The 24,654-nt window shown below is 41.1% G+C and overlaps 1 protein-coding gene across 5 annotated transcripts in view; it reads left to right on the top strand.

Moving 5' to 3' along the window:
• RELCH (RAB11 binding and LisH domain, coiled-coil and HEAT repeat containing) overlaps positions 1-24,654 on the top strand; it is a 62,239-nt gene that overhangs the window by 8,471 nt on the left and 29,114 nt on the right. For 3 of the 5 annotated variants that reach the window (XR_014170165.1, XM_081918157.1, XM_081918156.1), the window contains exons 2-11: positions 3,267-3,356; positions 7,564-7,635; positions 7,750-7,805; positions 9,302-9,415; positions 10,634-10,834; positions 10,938-11,029; positions 12,071-12,346; positions 14,239-14,314; positions 14,738-14,833; positions 24,251-24,363. Coding sequence is in view for 3 of the 5 variants with exons in the window: in XM_081918157.1 (XP_081774283.1) it covers positions 3,267-3,356; positions 7,564-7,635; positions 7,750-7,805; positions 9,302-9,415; positions 10,634-10,834; positions 10,938-11,029; positions 12,071-12,346; positions 14,239-14,314; positions 14,738-14,833; positions 24,251-24,363 (1,186 nt within the window). In the remaining 2 variants the exon portion in view is untranslated. Of the gene's footprint in view, positions 1-3,266; positions 3,357-7,563; positions 7,636-7,749; positions 7,806-9,301; positions 9,416-10,633; positions 10,835-10,937; positions 11,030-12,070; positions 12,347-14,238; positions 14,315-14,737; positions 14,834-19,949; positions 20,081-24,250; positions 24,364-24,654 lie in introns of those variants that run through there. The other 2 variants (XM_081918158.1, XM_081918159.1) reach the window with 2 other exon arrangements.

Below are 24,654 nucleotides of genomic sequence, written 5' to 3'. Positions count from 1 at the left end.
TCCACAGCTGCTTGTTTCATGGTCACTCCCTCCGGATAAGCGGAAGAGAGCATTCACAGACTTGTTTACAAGTCTATAAATTGCAGCATATTTCAGAAGATATCTGCTATTTATATTCCCTTAGTTGCAAATTATTAAATCAAGGGTGGAGAACTGCTGACCAACAGCCTCTTGTCCTTAGTCATGCTCATGCAGAAATTAGCAGCAGCCAAGAAAGCTCCTGTTCATGCTGATAGTACCTTTCCCCCCTATACTATATTTATGCATATGTAAGAGTGATTTTGAATAGGCAGTTTGGGAGATTTTTGCCTTCTCCATGCACTGCCAGACCCATGACCTCAAAAATCTCCTGTGTGCCGCAATGAAACATAGAGAACATAAGCCATTTGAAAGAATGGAACATTTTGCTGCCTGACAGATCTTCAGGAAAGACGAGGTGACTGAAAGAAGATGGATAGCCCACTGCTAGCTCTGACTCCGTCTACCTCTCGTATGTGGTCCCTGTGAGATTTCCCACTCCCAAAGGAATACAGACCCAGCACAAAAAGGTACCCCACCACAGTCTTAAAATAAAAGCACTTCGCACCTGTGTGCTGACAGAAGACTTGTGTCTACTGCAGTAATCAAAGATCTTGCAAACTGAATGCATGTTAACATCTGTTTCAACTATATCAACATCAAATGGAGTCCCTACGTGATAAAGATAGCTTGTAAGTTTTCAGGAAGACAAAGTGTTGTGAAAATAAATTCTACTGCCAGTTCTGTTCGCATTCTTGGAAACTCTTGAAAAGTTGCTTATTTTCATTTCATTAAAATTACCAAATCTCCTTAGTGCCTCGTACTTCACATAATTTTCCTCAACTGATCAACACGTTATTTTTCTCGGATTTTAAGCAGTTACCTCTGGCATGAATAATAGCAGCAAGTCAGTGTAGAGTATAGGTGTGGTGTTTTGTGAAGTAATTTCAAAAAAACTTGTTCTACCTGTTGACCAGGAATATGGAAGTTTGGAGAGTTTCTGTGCTTGGCAGAAACTGTTCAAGAGGCTGACTTAAGAAACAAGCTACAGCCAGGCCAAGGTGCAGAAAAAACAAATTAGTACAGATTATTACAGGAAATAGGAGAGATGGAGCAGAAGAGTAAACTGGCAATTTAGATGGAGAGCAATTTTGTGATTTCAGTGCATCCTGTTGATAGCACCAGAATAATGATATCTTTAAAAAAAATCTTTAATTTTTTAAATTTAGTTCTGTATTAAGACCTGTGTGATTACTTAACAATTATAAGACTATACAGCTCTTGCATTTACAATGGGCACATCCCATTAACTTCAGGGGCATTTACTCCTAAGTAAGTGTATATGATTACAGCTATAATACTCCCCCACTCTCTGAAATAGTGCAGTCATACCTTGGAAGTCTAATGGAATCTGTTCCGGAATTCCGTTCGACTTCTAAAACGTTTGGAAACCAAAGCACAGCTTCTGATTGGCTGCAGGAAGCTCCTGTAGCCAATTGGAAGCCCCGGAAGCCCCATCAGACGTTTGGGTTCCAAAGAATGTTCACAGACTGGAACACTCACTTCCAGTTTTGCAGCGTTCAGGAGCCAAAACGTTTGACTTGCAAGGCGTTGGAATCCAAGGTATGACCCTATTACTATAACATGTTTTGTCTGTCCCTCAGTTTATGATTCTTTTCCAGTTTCCTGATAAAGTATTCCAGTTCTCCCACCCCCAGAGTAATACATAAATAGTTCTTAAGAAAATATTACTAAAGAAAGGAAGTTGATATTTTGCATCTACTCTGTGCCCAGTGAAGTAAAAGAAGCGGATCTCCTTGAAGCCAGCCATGTAATCATTTAATTTTAAGTTTCTCATTTAGCTAGAGTCTAGTGTTTCTCAAACTTGGGTCCCCAGCTGTTGTTGGACTTAAACTCCCATCATCCCTAGCTAGCAGGACCAGTGGTCAGAGATGATGGGAGTTGTAGTTCAACAACAGCTGGGGACCAAAGTGTGAGAAACACTGAGCTAGACAAACCTTAGAGCGTAACATGCTAACTGCATAGTATAAAACAGCATTTCAGATATTACAGTATAAAATACCAATTTGGCCAGAATATAAGCCACACTTTTTTTCCAAATTCTAACCGTGAAGTTATAGTGCAGCTTATATTCACAACCTTACAATATTGCTGCTGAAACAACGTTGCTACCCCACAGGAAGCAGCCCAGGAGCGCGGGAGAATGGTACCCATAGAATTTTCTTCTACGTTTGCCATTTACGGGTGTGAGTGCCTGCAGAATTTTAAGGTAGCGTCTTATATTCGGATATTGTCTCCCCCCCCCCCTTGAATTTTAAAGGTGCGGCTTATTTGCAGGTGTGGCTTATATTTGGGCCAATACGGTACTGCAAAGAGATTTATTTCCCTACCGTTTTTAATTTCTTTACAGTTCTGTTAAACTGTTTCTAACTAGTTTGATGCAGGTGTTAGTCACTGTAGTAAGACAGCTCAGTTCCTTCTCCTGTTTCATGGCTTAGTTTAGAGTTACAGTTCCTGTGCAGAATTGACTTTTCTTCTTTTTTGCATTTAAATAGTTTTCAAACTTATGTTGCAATTCTACACTTAGCGTGTTTTCTTTAACCGCTGAATTTGTGTATGTTTCAAACATGGGTGTAGTATAAGCAGCTTAAAAGGAAACATGCTGCCATTTGAGACATTCCTGTCCCCATATTTTTCTTGCTGTATTCTTCTTCCTCTTCCTGATCATTGGGGAAACTCCTTTTATTATTGTTAGATTTATATCCAGACCTTTTCAGCTGTATTCGGCATAAAATCTTCTTTTCAGTGGAATTGTTACTATGCTTACAACACCTATCCTATCTCTAAATTGATTTCTTTTCATTCTGTTCCCTGTCTAAATAGAAGATCATGCTCAAAGAGAACACATTTTTGTGAGAGAAAGTTGAGGCAAACAGGCAGTGAAACATTTTGTGGTAATGAGAGGAAAACAGGTATAACTTAAAGCTGGCACTGTGTTATGGGAAGATCATCCAGGGTAGTGTTTAACTAGATTTTACTTGGAGTAGAACTATTGAAGTGAATAAACATGACTAATTTGACTACATTAATTTTAAGTAGGTCTACTCTGAGTAGAACTTTGTTTTTTAAAGTCCTTTGCCATGTGCAGCCTCTCACTTCAGTTGGGGAACCCTTGTACAGGATGGGGAGAACAAGCAAAGCTCAAATGTTTCTTTAAATATTTTTAGATCGAGCTGGAAGCATTAGCACTCTTGACTCACTGGACTTTGCAAGATATTCAGATGATGGCAACAGGGAGACTGATGAACGGCTGGCTGGTGAGCAAAATTTCATATAAAATAAGCTATTGTATGGATGTTGCTCAGTGAATGTTTATTTGGAAATAGTCTTTAGGTGTGTCACATTTATTTTTTAAAGTTACCTTTTAAGTTTAATGCTTTGTAAAGTTTCTAGTAACGTGGAGTATTTTTGAATGGTTTATTAAATTTGTAACAGTACCTCTTTGGCTAGTTGATTTATTTATTTTTAATACAAAGAAACTGTTCTTTAAAAAATGTTCAATTGATCCATTTTATGCTGTATGTCTTTTTCTGTCACTGTAATAATTGTCACAAAGCAATAGCATTTGAAGTCCAGCTGAAGACAACTACTGCATCTAGTTTTGTAAGGAACAAAATGCTGTTGAGAGACACAAGTCCTTTTAAATATGAAATCTTTTAGATGGCTGTTTATGTTTCTGCCAAATGGTTTCCTTATTGGTCCAGAAAGACTTGTGTGAACAGGCTGACTAGCAGTGTACTGTGTTGTACAATTCTAAATGAAATAGGTTAGAAGTTGTGATAATATTCAAATATGAAAAATGTTTAAAGTTGATTGCCTTAAAACCGATAGTGAAGACAAAAGCCTTATATGATCAACATTCTAGCGTAATACTTTCAGAGTTGAATATTGCATTTAAAAAGATTGTCAACATTCCAGAATTACCATATTTTCCCATGTATAAGACGATGTTTTTTGCTTTTAAAATTTAGGCAAAAATTGGGGTCATCTTATACGTGGATTGTGAATGCACAGGAGTTCGGGCCCAGGCTGTGGTATGGGCGGCCTGGGCTCAGGCTCTTAAAATATGGCAACCTTCTCAAAAAAGTTCAACAACTTTGGACGACCTCCCACTCCCAAAAACTCAAAGTTGTTCTGTTTGATGCTTAAATTATTGATTTCTTAATTTTAGGTTAAAAAAAGGGGGGGGGTCATCAGTCATCTTATACATGGGGTCATCTTATACATGGAAAAATATGGTATACTTCTTTGGTTGAATGTTGCAGTGTCATGCTGTTTTATCTTGAACTTGCCAAACATTAAGAGCCACAGAAGAATGGGTTTTGTCTTGATAAAAAGATCTTAGTGGTTGTGTAACAACTGGTTGCCTGTCTTCTGCAATAGTTGTGTTACCTCACATGCTTTAGAAAAAGAAAAGTGAGGGGACTTTAATTTCTTCACAGCTCCACGGAGAAATCGCTGCCCTGGTTTAGCTGTCACACTAAACTATGATTTAGGTTGACATCCAAACTAGGCTAGTGGATTCTCCACTGGGCCATGGAGAATGACCCTTCCATCTCTGGCACAATTGTCAGAAAGGGTTTGGAAACGGTGGCTACTGCTTTGCTGGCTATGGTTGGTTTGCAAAGAAACAATTTAAAAACCTGTGGTGGGTCAGAATTGCTCTCAGGGTACTGGCAAAACATCTGCTTACCTGGATGGGGTTGGGGGCAGGACATAGTCAGGGTTGCGCAGGTACATGGGCAGGTCCACTGCAGCAATATGCTGCTCCGGGCCAGCCCTAACCCAGCCTGGTAAGCAGCATTGATGCCAGTGTTGAGATGGTAAGCGGCAGTGATGCCAGTACGGTTCACCTCACCACATGTTCCATATCTGCTGTTGGCAGAGATTACGCCTTTCCCCCTAAGGTGGTTATGCTTGTTGTGAAGACTTGACATGCTACAAATTCCAGGGAGGTAGCTGTGTTATTTTAGCTACAACAGACTTAACAGTCTCCTGTGGGCACCTTTAAAGGCATGTGACAGGAACCAGAGAAGCACATGGGGAAGTCCAGAGGATAGAGCAGCCCTCTGAAGCAGCATGAATATTAGAGGAAGGAGCAGGGAATGGGTGCAGACTGGAGGCTTGTGCTAGCAGCAGATGCACTTTCTGCTCACACAAGAGACCATCTGGATCCCCGCCTAACATATTTATTCCAGCAAGAGTGTTTTTGGGCTACATCCAACTTGATCAGTTGAATTTTCAGAAGCTAATGGAGAAATAAGCAGATTAGTCAAAGCTGGAACAAAACTATTGTTTTTGATTCTGTTAAAGTCAGGGCTGCAGTTATGAAGCCATTATTGTCAATTGGGGGGGGGAGGGAGTCTAGTCACTGTCATATTTTTACCTGAAAAGAATGAAAATAGCTCATTAAATTGTAATAAAAACAATGACCTTTTTTTTACTAGAATATGTGGGTTGGAACCAGACAAAGTTAGTTGTGCTTTTGCTTGCCCGATCGGAATCTAACTTTAGGGTGCAATCCTATAACACCTTCCTGGGAGTAAGTCTCATTGAACTCAGTGCTTGATTCTGAGTAGACATGTATAGGATTGTCCTGTTAGTCTGGAGCCAACCATCTGTTTTTATTTCAGCCAGTCATGTTTGATATATTGCTGAATATCTATATACATATATATACTAGCTGGATTAAAATGTTAAATGTCTGAAGAGAAACCATGCAGCAGAGTAAACTGTTTTAATGATAAAATTAAGTACACAATGTTAAGTTACACTGGTTGTTTAGTGTATTTCAGAGCTGTTAATTAGATAATAGAAAGACTTTGCCGTCTGACATGGGTTTATGTGATATGGTTTTTCTGGCTTTCTGTGCCCTTGGTGATATGTCTTGCTGTTGAACATTGGTTTCCTTACTGGAATTCCTGAGCTCCTCTACAATTTGTGTTCTTGCTATCTTTTTTTGAACATTTTTATCATCATGTTGCAGGGCTTTTCTGATCTGCAATTGTTCTGTAACAAACTATTTTTATATATTTTAAAGGAAGAACCTTTTAATTTAAACTCAATTCATCTACAAGTTGAGTAACTTTTCAAAAAGCCAAGGTTAACCAAATTGTGCTAATGCTGGCTGCTTCTACAGAATTAATTTATTAATCAGTAGAAAGTCTCAACATTGTTTTCAGACTTTGTTGCACAGAAATATTTGCAGATCAGCATTGCTGATTCCTACAGATTTTTTTCACTTTCTCATCAGATCCTCAGTTGTGCTTTCGTAGTTCTGCAGTAAAGTTCTGTGCATCAAACAAGTTCTTTCCATGTAGTAGATGTGATGTACTCTAACTACCCATTCTGTTTTTAAAGAAGAAAAATGCAAACTGAGTGAATCTTTTTCCCATGCAAACTTACTACCAACATATTACACAAATTCATCCATAAAATACAGTTATCGCCATGCATTATCCAGGGGTGAAAGGCTCCAAGAAAACAGCACCTGCTTTTTTGGCACAACCTAGGTTATTCCAATATAAAGATTTTAAGTAATTACCTAAAAAATACAGGACTGTAGTCAACTAGGTTTTACCCAGAGTAGGCCCATTAAAGTTAATGGAACTAACTTAAATATGTTGATTAATTTCAGTGGCTCCAAATTAGTTGAATACCACCTATAATTTCCACCAGATTATTATATGTTGATAGTGTTAAATGTTAATTACAAATGTCCAGAGTGAATTCTAACCCTTTAACTCAATCAATGTAAGTTCCAGTTCTGAGATATTTGATAAATTGGATCTACTTACATATTGTTCAAAGTGCTGTGGCAGAAAGCAATTCATAAATGTTAAATTATCTCATCTTGTCTAAATGATGGAACAAATGTTTTGTTTGGAAAATTATTAAATGTGTCTCTAGCAAATTTAAAGTGGCGTAAGGAGTAGAACCAGCCCACTGATAAGCTGCTCCAAAAAACCTCATGCCACATAGAAAAACATAGAGCTGCCTCCAGTAGCTGTAAAAATGTTGATTATAACTTGTGTAGTTGCTGATAATTCCATTTTGTTGATGAAAGTTGTATTTCAAATTCATCCCAGTCCCTCAAAGCAAGTCACGCTCATCTTCACACTTCTCTTTTTCAACTTTAAAGTATTAGTCATCATTAATGCCTTGTAAGGAAAATCTTTCAAGCTTTCCAAAGTGGTACAATATTCTGCTTAAAGCCTATAGCATTCCTTGTCAGACAGCTTAAGTTATTCATTAAGGTTAGACTTTAATTATGGAAAATGTTCACCAGTTTGCTTCAGTCTAACTCTGCTGCATGCGTTCATGAGTTCCATAAAGATTGCATGCTTTGTCTTTAATACAAATTGTATTTTATTTTCACACCCATCCTTGCTTTTTTATATTTCATTTTTGTTTCCCTATTCTTGGTTGGATGCCTGTGTATGTTTAATCCAAATCCTTGTCCAGTCCTGGAGTTTGAACTACGGAAAGCAAAGGAGACCATTCAGGCCCTCCGAGCCAACCTGACTCAGGCTGCAGGTGGTGTACATAAACCTTTTCCTTAGTTTTTTTTTTTTTCATTTTGACAAAATAGCAGTAGGTGATGCCTCACAAAATGGAGAATAATAATTTTTTATATGTTGCTGTTTGCAGAAAATGAAGTTCCTTTGCAGGAACGGAGAAATTACAAATCAAGTCCTGAAATTCAGGTGGGTAGTTTGGACTGGGGGGGACACCCTATTATTTGCTGTTATCGTCTACCAGCAGTTAGCCAATAGCCTTTTTTATAATAAAAAAAGCAATATTTATATACTCCTTGATTGCAGTAAAACTTGTAGGTGGTGTGGGGGGCTGTTTGCCTGTAGATAGATATAGATAGATACATAGATACATACATACATAGACAGACAGACACACTACACAATTAGCTCGCTGAGTACACCGTGTAAACTACTCTGTGATATCTAGACCAGTGTTTCCCAACCTTTTTTGGGCGAAGGCACACTTGTTTCATGAAAAAATTCTCGAGGCACACCACCATTAGAAAATGTTTAAAAAATTAACTCTGTGCCTATATTGACTATGTATAAAGTAACTCTCTTTAATAGGAATCAAATAAACACAAAGAAAGTATTTTATAATTACTTTATTATGAAATAGTAAGTAAACAGAAATATGAAAAATTATAAAATACTTTATTCAGTGCGCCTTTTGTCCCTCTCCTTGAAATGCTCCAACTCAATGTTCCTCCGCGGGCTGGCCATTGGAGAGCCGTGTCGCCCACACCGCAGCCCAATACAATATGAACCCTCCCCTCGCAAGCGGCAACCCCTCCACACTCCCCACCTTAAGCCTCCACAAAGCCTGCCCAAAGAGATGCCCACCCGCGCGGGGATCCTTTACCTCAGCATCCCGCCAAAAAAAAAAAGGGGGGGCGGGAGACTGCGGTCCCTCAGAGGCTGGGCGTTAGGAAGAAGCAGCCGCCTTCATCCAAGCAGGAGCAGCAGCAGCTGTAGCTGTAGTAGCGCCAAGCTGTGCCGGGGACTCCGTGCCCATGAGGGGAGGGAGGGGAGAGAGAGGAGAGGGAGCAGGTCGCCCTCTTAAGTCACACGCGCGCAGGCACCACCACGCATCCCTCGCGCCCTCTCGCAGAGCCCCTGCTCAGCACCTCCCGCCTCGGGGACGCCCGTCATGAGCCGCTGAGAGGCCGCCAAGCCTCCAGGCTGCTCCCATTCAGCCTTAGGCGCGCGCCCGCCTCGGGAAAAGCGGTGCTGGGAGGCAGAGAGAGAGAGAGAGAGAGGACGCCGCTGGCCGCGTCCCACCCTCAGTCAGTCGGCTCGGAGCTACTGAGGAGAGGGAGGTGGGGACGACGGCGCGTCTGTTCCGCTCGGGGCCAGCGCGCCCCCGCCCCCCTCTCCAGAATCCCCAACTAAATACGATGCGCTAAGGGAGGGGGGAGAACCCACCTACAAAGAGGATGCCTCTCTGCAGGGCGCCTAAGGCCTCTCGCCGCCCGACTCGCCCGCCTCCCTCCCACGGCACACCAGGCAACGTCTCGCGGCACACTAGTGTGCCGCGGAACACCGGTTGGGAAACACTGATCTAGACATGACTGAGCTGCTATCTTAATACATATGATAATGATAGAATAAATATTCTAATGAGAGTATTTACATCTCTTACATAACTTCCTTCTTTTTCCTAGGAACCAATTAAACCTCTTGAAAAAAGAGCTCTAAACTTCTTAGTCAATGAATTTTTATTAAAGAACAGCTACAAACTTACTTCAATAACTTTTTCAGATGAAAGTGATGATCAGGTAAGTTTGAATAATAATTCCGTTACAGCTTGTCTTTTCCCCACTTACCTTTCTAAGCACTTGATAATTGTTGAGCCTAGTTTCCAAACAATATTTGTGTAGTGACTCATATGTAGGAGAGACTGGTGCAGGCTTATTGTTTTGGTCATAGCAGGAAATAGTAAACCACAAATGGAGGCCCACAACAAAATACGTCTGTCTATCACCAGCTCCTGACAGTGGTGCTCCCCCTTCAGGGCTGCAGCCAGCTTGGAACATGAACTTTGTAGTGCTGTTCAGGACTCATAGAGGGAGACAAGTCTTCAGGAGGAGCAGGTGTTCGCCCCCTCACTCCTAAAATATTCCATTGCTATGCTGTTAAGTGCTGAAAGGTTCAGGTGTGGATCTGGCTGCCAGCCTGGGACTTCTTTAGAGCACAGAGAGAGGTTTCTAGAGAAGGAGAAGATGAGAAAGGCCACCTTCCCTGATTAGCCTGGGAAGAAGACATTTTTGTGGTTTTTTAACTTGGTGGCACCCATCTCTGTAACCTTAGAACCGGGGGGTGGGGGAGATTTGCAGGTGAAATTGTCCTTTTTTTCTTTTCTCATTCCTGAAACCTCCCTATAGACTTGGGGCAGCCATACCCAGCTAGCTGATACAAGGCCAGAGTTCAGGTGTTATAACACTGCTTTGGGCTTCTCTGTCAATCTCCAACTTTGCTGTAGGGTCGGTGAGTCCTTTATGCCTTTTATGGGGCCTGATGGCCACTGCTCCCTCTGATTCTGAAGCCATACCTGGTCAAGTTTTTCAGCTCGCCCCTCTGTCTTCCTCTCAGCAATTTCCCCCCTCCTTTTTTGGCAAATGTTGACATGGTCTCTTGCTTCTTACTGGGGATTTCCCCATAAGGTGCCAGGATCCTGTCTGCCATGCTGATTTTTGCTTATAAAGGGGATTTTCACAGCATGGCTTATTTGGGGGTTCAGTTTAAGAGTCTGGCTGTCTGGTCCATGTTGGACATCTGTTTGCTTCAGCCCTCCCCCATCTGTCTTGTTTTTCCAGTCTGTTGCATCTCAGAAGTCATATAGCTCCTGTCTTCAGCCTTCTGAAAGGAACACCAAGCTTACGCATACACACACAGGCATGTGCATGCTTATGTCTAACCAAGGTCAACTCATAACAATACTTGATGGGATGAGAAGGGAAGTTAACAATTAATCTTCTGCTTTTACACTTCTAAAGGATTTTGAATTATGGGATGACGTAGGACTGAACATTCCAAAGCCTCCAGACTTGCTACAACTCTACCGTGACTTTGGGAACCACCAAGTAACTGCAAAAGATGTTGTAGATGTAGCAGTTGGCCCGGAAGAGGATGAATTTGACGCAACCACTCCTATCCTAGAGAACATTCCTATATTTGGAACACCAGAATCTATAGAGGTAGACAAACATCATTCACTTTTGTCAGTTTAAAGTGTGCTACCAAAATGCAGTTTGATAAATTATTTCCTTCCCCACCCCTTTATGTTTTTTCCCCCTTTAGCAATGTGTAATGGTGCAGAAATTGGAAGATCAAATTAATGTGTTAAGCACCGAGAAGTGGTCTCTGCTGGAACAAATACGAAGGCTTGAAAGGTATATCCTCCAGCATTGTAGACTATGTGCTTTTTAGGAAATGGGAAGTTACTTGGCATTTTATAGTCTCGGAAAAGACGGGTTGCACAGATAAATAAATGAATCACTTAAATGCCCAGTAGTCACCTCAGTTACAACATAAATGGTAAACAACTCAATATTTACTTGACTTTGTAACTTCTTGTGTCTTGTTGATCTCAATGGCACAGTTAAGCATGCCCAACTTTGTTTCATTTGTGCCCTAACTTGCATTGAATAGGCCAGACATTGAATTATGCTGCTTAAGAAACCACTTTGCTTACCAATGTTGTTTAGTTGCTATTTTCAAGCTAACAGCTTTCAATACCATCAACCATTGTATCCTAGAACACAAAGCCCCAGGGAGCTTTCCCACAGCAGCTGGTCAGAAGGAGGAATGATTACTGTTCCTTACTTATAAGCTCTTATGGCAAATTTATTCCAGTAGAAAACTGCTAAGTTTTATTCCTATGAAGTGTAACTAAGGTTTGTTCTATGCCTTGCAGCTTGTGGTTTATCTGGGAGAGTTAAACCATAAGCCTGTTTTCAGACCATGGCTTAGCTCAGCAGTACAGATAAATAAGCAGGGAGGAGGAAAGTGGCTATGGTCTTGTATTTAGGAGTCCTTGCATTTGCTCATTTGGGTTAAGCCATGACTTGGCTTAGCATTACATATGAACAAGTGTGCTACATGCTCCCTTCAGTATGATTTTTATCATGGAAAAATTGGGTTTTAATGGCTACAGAAGGGTTGCGGAGTTTGTGGTCCTCCGAAGGTTAGATTCCAATTCCCAGATTGGGAATTATAACACAACATTTGGAGGAGTTCCCTATTTCTAGGCTTAATAAATAATTTTAGAAAACCTTCCAGTTTCAATTCCTAAGCTTCTGAAATAGGCTTTGTATATGACCTGGAACAGATTTGGAAAACCTGTTAATATATATTTTAGGTTACTGGAAGTGGTTTACTTACTAACTTGTTTCTTAATTCCAATCCTTTATGTCCTGCCTCCCTCTTTTCAGTGAGATAGAGTACTTAAGAAATGAAAAAACTCCTGTTCCAGTGATATTCGATTCAGTCCAGTCATCTTTAGCTCAAGTGCCTCTCACAGTCCCAGACGATAACGGGAGATATTTAGATATCCAGAGTTCGCTTAATGACGGTCAACATGGTGACACTGAAGAGAAAAGGCCTCCTAAAGAAGATATGAGAATTTCTTTTCCTTTGAAGGAGAGAGAAAAACTTCCATCTTGTCCTCCATCAAATAAAGCTGCCATACACTTTGATAAACCCAATAGGTTAGTGGCTTATTCTTTCCCCAGAAAAAGAATACCAATATTGTAAGATTCTTTTAATGTTTCACTTGTTGTACAGGGGCAGATTTAACAAGTTTGTGAGGGATCTGAATTTTTAGTGCACACCCCCTAAGCATTTGGGTTTTCCCCCTTCTGACATGGGAAACTGCCATGCGTGAAGCTAACAGTATTTCTCCTGCCTACCTTCCAAGTGCTGACCTGAGCGCTCATGCTCCTGCATTGTGTGTCCAACTTGCTTGCATTCCTACCATTTAAGCACTGCTTGACTGTGGCGGTCATTAAAATAAAATAAAAAGGCTCATGGTTCACTTCTCCAGCCATGGAAACTGCTGCTGCAGGATTAAAAGATGGGGCTCTAGTTGCATAAACACTTCATTCCTGCATGTACATATTGCTTCTTTGTATCACAGGTCAGAGATTTGAACCCCAGCCACCGCCACCACCCTTATTAAAACAGATGGTTATGCCTGCTGCAAATATGTTGAGGCCCTAGCTTTGAGATGAAAGGTGGTTTGTTTGACATTTGGATGCAGCCCCAATGAGGCTGTCTCATGTTCCTTTTGTTCTTCCATCTTGTCCAGGTACCTTCAGACCTTTTCAGACCCAGGTTCCACGTTTAACCCAAACATGCATTTGGGGATCCAGTTCTTAAGTTTTTACCATATATTTGCATGGTGATGGTGCTCCTGTTGTGACCCCCTTGGGATCAGGCGATGACCCGCTAGTGGGTCGTGACCCACCAGTTAGACCAGTGATCTAGTCCATATAACATCATGAGCTTATAGATACTGGTGCTCATCTTTTACCTCAAGAAAATGTGCAGTCACACTATAGGTTTTCATGCCTTACTGGTAATGTTCATGTATAGCATTTTTAAAAGACTTCGTTATATGTGTTTCTCACCCTGAGCCTCAAAATAATAGTTTTGAATATGCTTTAAGTGGGACTTGATAATGAGCTTTCTTTTTGAAATGAATAATTTACTCATAAGCAATTTGAGATACCTCCTTGAAATCAGGACTGCTTCCTGAACGCTCTTTTTAAAAACCCAAATTTGAAAATTGCTACATTTGTATCAAAAGACTGAAATATAATTGGCTCAGAATATTACCAAAGTCAGTTTCTCCATTTGGTTTGTAGTAGGCAGATAACCATTTCTATCCAACATTGTAAGATCTGAGGATTTTGATTCTTCTCCCCTCCCTAGTACATTACATGCAAGCATAATTAGGGTGGCATTTTAGTAAAATCCATTTGAATCTTAATCCTAGTTTACATGAATTACAAATGGTTCTTGTTTCCATTTTGGAACGTTCTGGTCCATTGAGAAACATAACTTTCATCTTTTCAACAGACATGTGTAACACCCCCTTCCCCTATTAAAATGCCTTTGTAAGTTGGGTTGGGTTGCACTGTAAGAAGAAAAGCGCAATATGAAATTTATAAACAAGACAGGTAATTCAAAAGATAGCGGTTGTTGATTACACTTTCCTTCTAGGTAACTTGTTCAAGCTCAGTGTACTTCTCTTTGTTGGGATGTAAATGAAATAATCAAGAAATAGATAAAACTGAAATGTTGTTGCTGTTTTTTATTTTAAAAACCTGTTTACATCAGTGGGCAAGCTTTTGGTTTCTCGTGGAAACTAGTTTTCTCAGTCGAGTAATATAATCTGTATGATAGTGTAGGAGTAGCATTTGAGAAGTTTTTGGCTAATCTGTAAAGCAATTTAGAATTTTAGCAGCATGTACACACACACACACACACACACACACACGCTGTGTTCTGTAGCTGTCAGTTATGAGTCAAAGAGGCATGCTACTAATATCAGTTATCCAACTGTCTTCTATTTCTCCCCTCGCCCCAACTACTGCAGGAAGCTGTCACATGCGTTCCATCAAGCATTGCTGTCTTTCTGTCAAATGTCAGCAGAGAGCCGTTTGGGATCAGAGGTATATGTCCTTTTTGGAAAATGTTAAATCTTGATGAATCGTAACATCCAGGCTGAGGAGACCATATTGCTGAATTTTTAATACTCCAGCAGACTTCTGGCCCGTTGCTTATGTAGAGGAGATTTTAGAACCTTTGGACTGGTTATTACCTTTGGCAGCCACACCCAGTAGCCTCAACAAGTGTCATTGTTGAAATGGGGGTGGCTCCAGTTGTATTACTCAGATGGAGTTATACTGCTCCTCATGTGTTAGCCTACACAGATAACTTTTGTGTCTTTTGGTTTCAAGACGTTTAAAATGAGCATGTCAACCCAGTATCCTGTTGTGTGCTGATTTCTTCATTTACCTTAAGAATTGCACAAATGCCATTGCAGAATATTATTTCTTTTTCTTTCAAAAATTCTTTCAAAATTGCACTTCCAGGTGTCCCGAATTGCTGATAGTGAAAAAAGCGTCATGCTGATGCTTGGGCGTTGCTTGCCGCATATCGTTCCTAATGTCCTGCTTGCAAAGAGAGAGGTGAGAAGTCCAGACGTTTTTATTTCAATTTTATGCAACATTTCTGTTTATTGAGAAGTTAGTAGTGTTTATTATTATGTTGAAGTCGATTACTTGCAATCATCTTATTACTTTTGTGCATGCATCTCTGCTCCTAGAGAATGGTTGTGCACCTCTGCCAGGTGAGTTTAGCAAAACAGCATGATATCCTACTCTTTGTCCTTTTGCTTAAGATCCTTGATGGCACTCTGCAGGGCTGTTATTGTGAGTCCATCTGTTTTGCCCTTCAGTTTGCTTACTTGTGTTAGCTAAACCCACTTCTAGTGCTTCTGTGTGTCAAAGCAGAGTTATGATATTGAATTGGGGTGAATTAGCCTCTTAACATCGATGAGAATTATATATGTATCATTTAAAACAATACATATATAATTAACAGAGGTTCTCAAGGCAGCTTACAATATGTTTAAAATACAGTGAAACAATGAGGACGTTAGAACCTAACTAGATAGGAATTCTTTATCCAAGTTACCATTGACATGGCTTGCAACTGTTGGCTCCCAGCGACAGGCATAAGAGGTCCAGGGGGTGGAAAGAAGGCAAAGATTAAAAGCTGCTCCCCAGTCGCTTGATTCATCTGGCACTGAACCTCTGGACCACCGCAGATTTCAAGGGGAAGGGGAAATACTTCTGCTCTAGAATTCATTGCGAAAAGAGCCAAATGTTAGAGGTCCCTTGTAAGGGAAATAAGTTATATAGCTTTAATTCTTGTAAAGCAGAATATATGCTGGTAAAAAGCAAATAGAGCTACAACTATTGTTGTGTCTACACAACATTTACAAGAAGAATGTCCTTAGAATTGAATAGCATTTGGCAGAAGCGACTCACCCAGCAGGACAGAGCTGCAACGTAAACTTCCCGGCAGTGGAGACGCTGCTGCTTACTGGGTGGTAGGAATCAGAGAAGCTGGTACAATCTGAGTGCACCAGCAGAGCCAGTCTAGTGTACTGTCACCAAGCAGGCTGCTTCACCCTTTTCCCTCCTGGTAAGCAGCAGCGACACCACGTCTGGGAAGGTAGGCATTGCGCCTTTGCTCCATTGGGCAAGGCACTTCCAGTGTTTGGGATTCAAGTGTTGATATGCTGTCACTTTTACAATGTAGATTATAATGCAGGGATAGGAAACCTGGTGCCTTCCAGATGTTGTGGGACTCCAGTTCCCATCATCCCCAGCCATAATGGCCTATGATCAGGGATGGTGGAAGTTACAGTCCAACACCTGGTGGGGAGCAGATTCACCGTACCTGCCGTGATGTGAGTCACATCATACTAACAGGATGATTCTTCTTGTAGGTACTTTTAGTGGTCTGGGATTTGGCCCTTATTGACAGAACTTTCTAATGCATATTTTAAAGAATGACATGAGCTGAAGATGAGGCAGTTGTGTGTGTTTTGTTTTTGGTTAGGAATTGCTTTTCCAGCCAGCTTGGCTTTACCTATTAATCTAGAGAAATAGTAATGCGATTGGCATTTTAGCCCTTGGGGGCTGTATGAAAAGGCAACCAAGTCAAGAAATGTGTACTGATCCCTCCGTTACAATGACTTAGCAACCTCCATGTGTCTATAAACTTTTCATTAGATACATTGAAATTCTACAATTGCATGCAGCATTTAATTCTATAAACTGTATACCTTATGGACTAAACTAATGATTCTGTTTAAGTTGTGGTAGAAAAACAACTGTGTAAGATGTGTTCCAGGATCAGTTACTAATTTCTGACTCTTGCCGTTTGGCTTGGCAGGGTGCTACTTGAGCTTCTCTTTGCAGCTCCTAGTTACACTTGGAGTTAGTGTAAGATTTCTGCAGCCTACCTCCTGCTTACTTTTCCCTTGCAAAATTTGTGGAAATAATAATAACCACATAAACATTCAAGTTACTATCTGTGTTTTAGATATGAAATGTCTTACGTTAGAACCTTGGGCTTGCATGTAAACTTTTTTTTTAAAAAAGTAAAATATATTTGGCAAAATGCTGAATTTAGAAGAAAAGAAATACTAATGGTTTGTGTTGGAGCCTACTTGTGCACAAACATGAGGCCCATATTTTTATTTCAGTTTCCCTCATTTGGCATAATTTCAACAAATAATACACCTTCTGTTTTTATATTACACTCCAATACTAATTGTTGTGTATGTAAACATGCGTACATTATGTAAGTGAACGATTGAATAACCAGGTTCTTGATGTTTACTTTTCCCGGATTAGTTACATGCCCGAGAAAGTCAGAGCAATGTTGAGTTTATTGCAATATAGTACCCATTTCAAAATATACCACATGAGTGTATTGCTTCAAAGTTCAACAGAATATGAATAATATGACAATAGATGTTAGGTTGTTTTTTGATTTCATGAGAAGCAGAATGGTATTTTTTATATTATTAATGGTATAGATCAATATATTTACAGGGATCTGGTCACAGGGAGCAAAAGTAGCATGGAACTAGTTCTGTGAATTCAGTAGGACTCTAAGGCAATGGCTTAAGGCAAAGACATGGACCCCCATGTTGTTTGAACCTGGGTTTAGCTCTCTCCAGGCGAACCATGAGCTGCAACCAAGATTTGTCCAATACTGTATGGTTATGGTTTTCCAGGACAGCTAAACCGTGAGCCCAGGTTCAGATGACATACTAAGCTGAACTGTGACTTAGCTCAGCACAGCAGCAAAACAATCAGAAAGGAGCAAAGCGGCCGTGATCTCCTTTCCCAGAAAGAAACCTCACATTCACACTAAGCCATGGTTCATGATGTGTGACCCAGACCAAAGAATAGTTAAAGCGTTACAGCTTTGTGTAAATAGTTATTTAAGAAGTTGTTCAGACGGATGCTTTACTAAATTGTATGGTCCATTTAGGTGCAATCTTGGATTTGTCGATACTGTATCAGAAAACCTGTTTTGGTGGTTTGGGCCATTATCTTCTGGCATGTGAGCAGCATTGTGGAAGAAAAGAAAATACCACTAGATTATTCATGTTTCCCCTTTAGAGCAAAGTGGATTGTGGAATTATTAGTTCTTCTGGCGAGGAATTTTGCAGTGTGTTGTAGTTAGAGAACCTGAGGAAACAGAGGCAAATGAGAAGATTGTAGGTATGGCCGAGGAAGACTTCATCGCATAATAGACAATGTACTTGAGGTAAAGCTTAAAGAAGAAGCATGCTTCATTCCTTTGGGAAACATTGTATTCTTTCCCAGTAAAGCCAAGTAAAGGTAAAGGGACCCCTGACTATTAGGGCCAGTCGTGGCTGACTCTGGGGTTGCGGCGCTCATCTAGCTTTATTGGCCAAGGGAGCCGGCGTACAGCTTCCGGGTCATGTGGCTAGCATGACTAAGCCACTTCTGGCGAACCAGAGCAGCACATGGAAACGCCATTTACCTTCCCGCTGGAGCGGTACCTATTTATCTATTTGCACTTTGACACGCTTTCAAACTGCTAGGTTGGCAGAAGCAGGGACCGAGCAACGGGAGCTCACCCCGTTGCGGGGATTTGAACCGCCGACCTTCTGATCGGCAAGTCCTAGACTCTGTGGTTTAACCCACGGCGCCACTTGCGTCCCTTAAAGTCAAGTGTGACACTTAAATTAAAGCCTATTTTCTTGACCGTTTGAAACCTATAGTTTTCATGTTATCAGAGTTATTTATTTCATTCTTTTTCCCAAGAAACTGGGAAAGAAAAGCAATGTGCTACATAGCGCCTGAAACCTGGGTTGTGGGGCGCTGAAACACAATTCCTAGTTGCATTTGTGCCGCGGTGCCCGACAGATCTCCTGGCTCGTGCGGCACCAAAGGAGGCGCATCTAGGGCTGCTCCTGGCAGTGGCAGGGGACAGCGGGAGGCTCGGGGCCACAAATGCTGAGCTGCACGTTGTGCTGCTCCAACTTCTTAAACAGCTTCGGCACTTCGGCGGCAGTGTAGCTGCAAAACCACCCGCGACCCTCTCGCTTCCCGAGGCAGCGGCAGGAGTGATCCTGCTGCCCCCACCTTCTCCTCCTCCTATTCTCCCTCCCTCTGTCGAGCAAAGCCTCCCTTTCTTCCCCTTCCCTAAGGGGGAAGTTTTGCTGAGGTGAGAGAGGTGAGGTTTCGCTTCCCCACCCAGCCATGTAAAGGGATGGGGAGAGGGGAAGCTTCACCTAACAGAGGGAGGGAGGATAGGAGGAAGAGAAGGCGGTGGCATCAAGATCGCTCCTGCTGCTGCCCTGTGTAGTGAGAGGGTTGTTTGGGTCCGCAGGGTTGTTTGGAGCTACAAGCAGCTCCGCATTTGCTGCACCGATGGGGCTATGGGCAACAGCCCCAAGCGGTGCCTCGGCAGCATCTACAGTGGCGTAGGGTCTGGCAGGGGGATTTCTGCAGCCTCCCAGCCCTTCTCCCTCACCCACCCTCTCCTTACAGACCGGGCAGGCAGGAAGCCAGCTGAGATGTGGATCTCTTTGAAGTTCAGCTTCAGCGATCTCTTTAATGTGGGGCTGACAGGGAGCAGTTCCACCGCTGCCGCCCTCAGCACCAACAGTGCCAATTTGAATTGAAATCTTAGGCGCGGTGTACTGCGACAAGAGCTCAGAAAATGCTCACAATAGTAAAACTCCCTATCGCAGAATGCACCCGTTACTATTGGAGTTTCATACATATTTTAAATAGAAATTCTGTTAAAGTACTTATTATGCACATGCACTTCAGACATTCTAGCTTCATGAGTAAACCTCCAGCCAGATCTTTAGACCTAAAATCCCAAAGGACTCAATCTGTATCCTTCTTAGCAGATCGACACTCTTGCATTTTCCAGCCTAAGCAAGCCACTGAGAACTGCTTCCAGGTAAGGCTGCCTAGGAGTGCAACACACTTAGTTCAGCTATATTCTATCTCTTTCTTGGAAGGATTATTATTTACTTAAAGCCTTTTGTTCAGTCTTCATGTAGTGTAGGTAGTCTGTATTACGCTCTTCCTCCATACCTTCTGCGCTCGAGAAATACCCTTGTCCCCCTCCAACTGTCCTCCCTCTTCTCTCCCTTTCATTAACAATACATGGAACATGCAGTAGGACACATCTGCTCAAGAAGATTTCTCATTGTCTCTCCACTCCCATTGATAGAAGGAAGTTTAGAAGCACAGATGCAGCGATGCAGAGAACGCTCCAATCCCATAGTATACATGAAAGAATATGACCCATGGACGTGGACACACAGCTAATTCCATCTGATACAATTTCCAGCTTTCTGCAAGGTAAAAGCAATAGCCTTGTATCCGCTCCATATCTACCAATTTGGATTAAATGAAACAACCTTGCAAAGAATAGTAAGCTGATACCTAGGTATAGATTGACCGGTCTCATCCAGTCATCCTCTTTAAAGTTTTGAGTGAGGAAGGACTCAAACTCATTTTCAAAAGCTTCCGATTTTAAATTTTTTAAGCTGTTGATTTAAAAAAAATTACTTTACAGCATATACATGCATATACAAAGTTCCACATACTCAAATAGGATTTGATTTTGTATACTGAACAGCAGTTCCCATGTCACATGAATAGTTTTTGAAAGCAATGAAAACATTCAGAAGAAGTTTGTGGAAAGGAGATTTGCTGGTCACAAAGAAAAAAATTCAAAATGGATATGCCTAAAATAGCTCTTTAGATCTTGTAGTGAAACTTGAGCAAGCATTTGCAGCTTCTGTTGTGCTGAATATTTTAACAATGTGCCAGTGATTAACCATCAAAATAGACTCTTTTGTTGGATTCATCAGTAGAACTGTTTAGCATTTGTTTTTTACTCAGCATGCTTAAAAAAAAACCCCACACTTTTCAATGCCCATTCAAAATGATTGGGCAGTAACATTAAATATCCTTGTAGGAAGCTCTTGGCTGACACATAAATTACAAATGACTTGCCAGAAACTGAATGCTGGTTTATAATAAGCCCTGGCATGATGCAGGCTAGCATCCAAAAGCTGCCTTGGATAAGGGCGTCTGATGCCACAATTGGATTTATTAGTTTTTTTAACAGGCATCTTCATACATGATGCATCACCAGTTGCTTTTGCGTTCTTAAGTAGAAGATTGGTATATAAGTTTTCTCCCATGCAGTGTTTTTTCCTGCATGTTCGTGTGCGTGTCACTTAGAAAATCAATAATGTGAGGCAAATAATAATAAATAATGTAGTTGCTTTGTTTTTACAATTAATTTAGTTTCAATGTTCGTCTTTTTCATCTTTTATCAGGAATACATGGTTGATCAATATTTTCCCACTTGATCAACTTTTTATTTATATTTTGAAATTTGCTACTTCTCCTTGGTGCCCTCCTTGCCACCCATTACCTTACCCCTTGTACAGGAAGTTAAATGTAAAATGATAATAACAGGCAAAGCTAAAATATATTAAAGCCAGTGACTTAAGTATTGCTATGTTCCTTTTATCAACATCAGCAGGCATTCAAAATTTCAATTTAAAGAACCTTATGGATCAATTAAATTTGAATGTCAGTCAGAACTTGAGCATACGTACAAAACTCATCAACCTTGTCTCTAATACTGATATAGTGTACATCCTGTCACCTTTCTCACATCTCGCTTTGCATAGCAGACCTTTCCTGACGCCGCTTATTCATATTGAAATGTGTTCCACAATATCCATATTTTATGTTCTTTAGTGCAGTGAAGCCTTCATAAGGTAGGTAAAGGGACCCCTGACCATTAGGTCCAGTCGTGGCCAACTCTGGGGTTGCGGCGCTCATCTCGCTTTATTGGCCGAGGGATCCAGCGTACAGCTTCCGGTTCATGTGGCCAGCATGACTAAGCCGCTTCTGACGAACCAGAGCAGTGCACAGAAACGCCATTTACCTTCCCGCCAGACGTGCTTTCGAACTGCTAGGTTGGCAGGAGCAGGGACCGAGCAACGGGAGCTCACCCCGTCGCAGGGATTCGAACCGCCGACCTTCTGCTTGGCAAATCCTAGGCTCTGTGGTTTAATCCACAGCGCCACCCGCGTCCCTTAATGAAGCCTTCATAGTTCACCAAAAATCTACTTGCTGGGTTTTTTTAGTACAAAAGTCATCATCACAATTCTCTGTTCTTATACTTATATACTTATATTATCCGTCATAGCTTCTTCCTGGCTCTCCGAATCTACCTTGGGCTAGTCACACTTCTCGGAAGTCTCTCAGCCCCACTCACCTCACAGAGTGTTTGTTGTGAGGGAGGAAGGGAAAGGAGATTGTTAGCCGCTTTGAGACTCCTTAGGTTAGTGATAAAGCGGGATTTCAAATCCAAACTACTCCTCCTCCTCCTCCTCCTCCTCCTCCTCCTCGTCCTTCTCCTCCTCCTCCTCCTCTTCTTCTTCTTCTTCTTCTTCTTCTTCTTCTTCTTCTTCTTCGATTGTCTTCACTTCACTTGTTTGCAGCTGCTCCATTTTTGGTTTGTCCTTCAAAGCCCAGATATCTTAGGAAGAATGCAATAACACGGGCAAGCATTTTTTATCAAGGCTCAGATTGCCTTGAAAAATTCTATAAAAATTACCCGGTTCTTTAGGCTTTACGCAATGTATACATTATTTGTGTTACAACTGTTAAGACAGGACAGATTCTCTCTTTCTCTCCCTCCCCCCCGCTCAATAATTGGGCTTCCCTTAAGATGCCAGTGACTCCCCATTTTGTTAGTGAAAATCCCATTTATAACAAAGTTTGGAGCAGTCATAATACTGAAGCAAAAAAGGTAACCTACTGATAAGATTAGCCATTGCATGTCATAGCTAGCATAGCGGTAACTATCAAAAAGAGTAAAAAACTCTTATACATAAAAACAGCAACAACTATAGATGAGTGTCAACCCAGAAGGAAAATAAAGCATTATAATAAATTGTTGTACATTTTCCAAGTTTAGTGTGAGTCATCTTTTTGTATTACTGAAGTATTGTTGGTTGTTCTTTCTCTTTTCATATTACCGATAAGACATGAAATTAAAATTGATTGGCATTAGTTCACAAAATCTTCCATTGTAAAGATTTTTTCCATGCTGTTTGGGAGCTGTGCCTAGAAAGAAAAGGTACAGCTGCTTACATTTTATTTCAAGACTAGGCCACAGTTCAGTTTCAATTAAGTGTAAATGCTAGTGCTAAGCTACTGTAGTCCTCCAGCTGCAGATGCCGAATGTTTAGATACATTGCTGGAAAAAGGATCAGGAACTAGGAAAATCTGTGCAATCTTTTCATTTACTTTGTTGCTTTTGTGGACAGGATGTGCACAGATATAAATTGCCCGGAACCTCAGAATTTTGGTTTTAGTAGGTTGTAAAAAAGGACTCCTGTCCGCTAAGTCTAGTTGCAAACGGCTCTGGGGTTGCGGCGCTCATCTCGCTTTACAGGCCGAGGGAGCCGATGTTCGTCTGCAGACAGTTTTTCCGGGTCCTGTGGCCAGCATGACTAAACCGCTTCTGGCGAAACCAGAGCAGCACACGGAAACACCGTTTACCTTCCCGCCAGAGTGGTACCTATTTATCTACTTGCACTTCGATGTGCTTTCAAACTGCAAGGTTGGCAGGAGCTGGGACCGAACAACGGGAGCTCACCCCGTTGTGGGGATTCGAACCGCCAACCTTCCGATTGGCAAGCCCAAGGCTCTGTGATTTACACCACAGCGCCACCAACGTCCATGGTCATAGTAGGTTGTAGAGCAGACTAAACTTGTTAAACTGGCATAATTGTGTTAGGGAAAATGTGTGGCAGCTATCAGTGGATAGTGAGTCATGTCATCTCACTAACTTTCTTTAAATAGTGTGTGTATGTGTGTATAATATGTAAAACGTTTTTGTGTTTATAGGGATAGGTAGGTAGAGAGAGAGGGGGAGAGAGAGAGGGGGAGAGAGAGAGAGAGAGAGAGAGAGAGAGAGAGAGAGAGAGAGAACATCCAATCTCTATGGGAACTAGTAGGGACTATCCTATTTGCTCTGGGGACATCAGCTTAATTCATGGAGCAGCCTAGGTTCACATGGTATTCCATGGCAGCCCTGGAATAACTGGATTGAAGTTACTTTCTGGCAGTCAATGCGTAACACCAAATAATTTTTTCTGTGTTTGCGTAGCCTCATCTTTGTTTGTGTTTTTTTAAAAAACAAAACAAAAAACTAAACCAATTTCTTTTCTTCAACTTCAGTAAGGAAACATATAGATAATAAACATAAGCATTTGTAGCACAGTCTTATTGGTGCTGTTAGAACCTATAAAAAGAACATGTGTTATGTTACAACTTGTGATTCTATGAGAAATCAATATGCAAGCTAATTGTGCTCATGCTGGTCGTAGATTAACTAGATCTTATTTTACTTTATGTTTTTAAATGGTTTCTAGGCTTTTTTTAAAAAACGTTGTTTGATAGCTTTTCACCTTTCCCTCCCACTCGCACCTTTAGGAACTGATACCCCTCATACTGTGTACAGCTTGCCTCCATCCTGAACCCAAAGAGAGAGATCAGCTCCTACACATATTGTTCAACTTGATCAAAAGGCCAGATGATGAGCAAAGGTGTGTCTTTGATGTGTGGGAAACACTTTTCTTTTTTGAAATTTGAAGGCTATTAACTACTTTTCTTGTTGCAGGCTTCTAGTAGAATAAGAACATAGTATTTCTGGGCAGCCACCCAGAATGGTTGGGGAAACCCAGCCAGATAGGCAGGGTATAAATAAATAATAATAATAATAATAATAATAATAATAATAATAATAATAATAATAATAATTACAGTGGTACCTCGGGTTAAGAACTTAATTCATTCTGGAGGTCCGTTCTTAACCTGAAACTGTTCTTAACCTGAAG

Source organism: Podarcis melisellensis (assembly GCF_964234715.1).
Source record: "Podarcis melisellensis genome assembly, chromosome: 7".
NCBI classification, from domain to species: Eukaryota; Metazoa; Chordata; class Lepidosauria; order Squamata; family Lacertidae; genus Podarcis; species Podarcis melisellensis.
The sequence above is the reverse complement of the archived record's forward strand: the minus strand, read 5'-3'. Positions and strand labels throughout refer to the sequence as shown.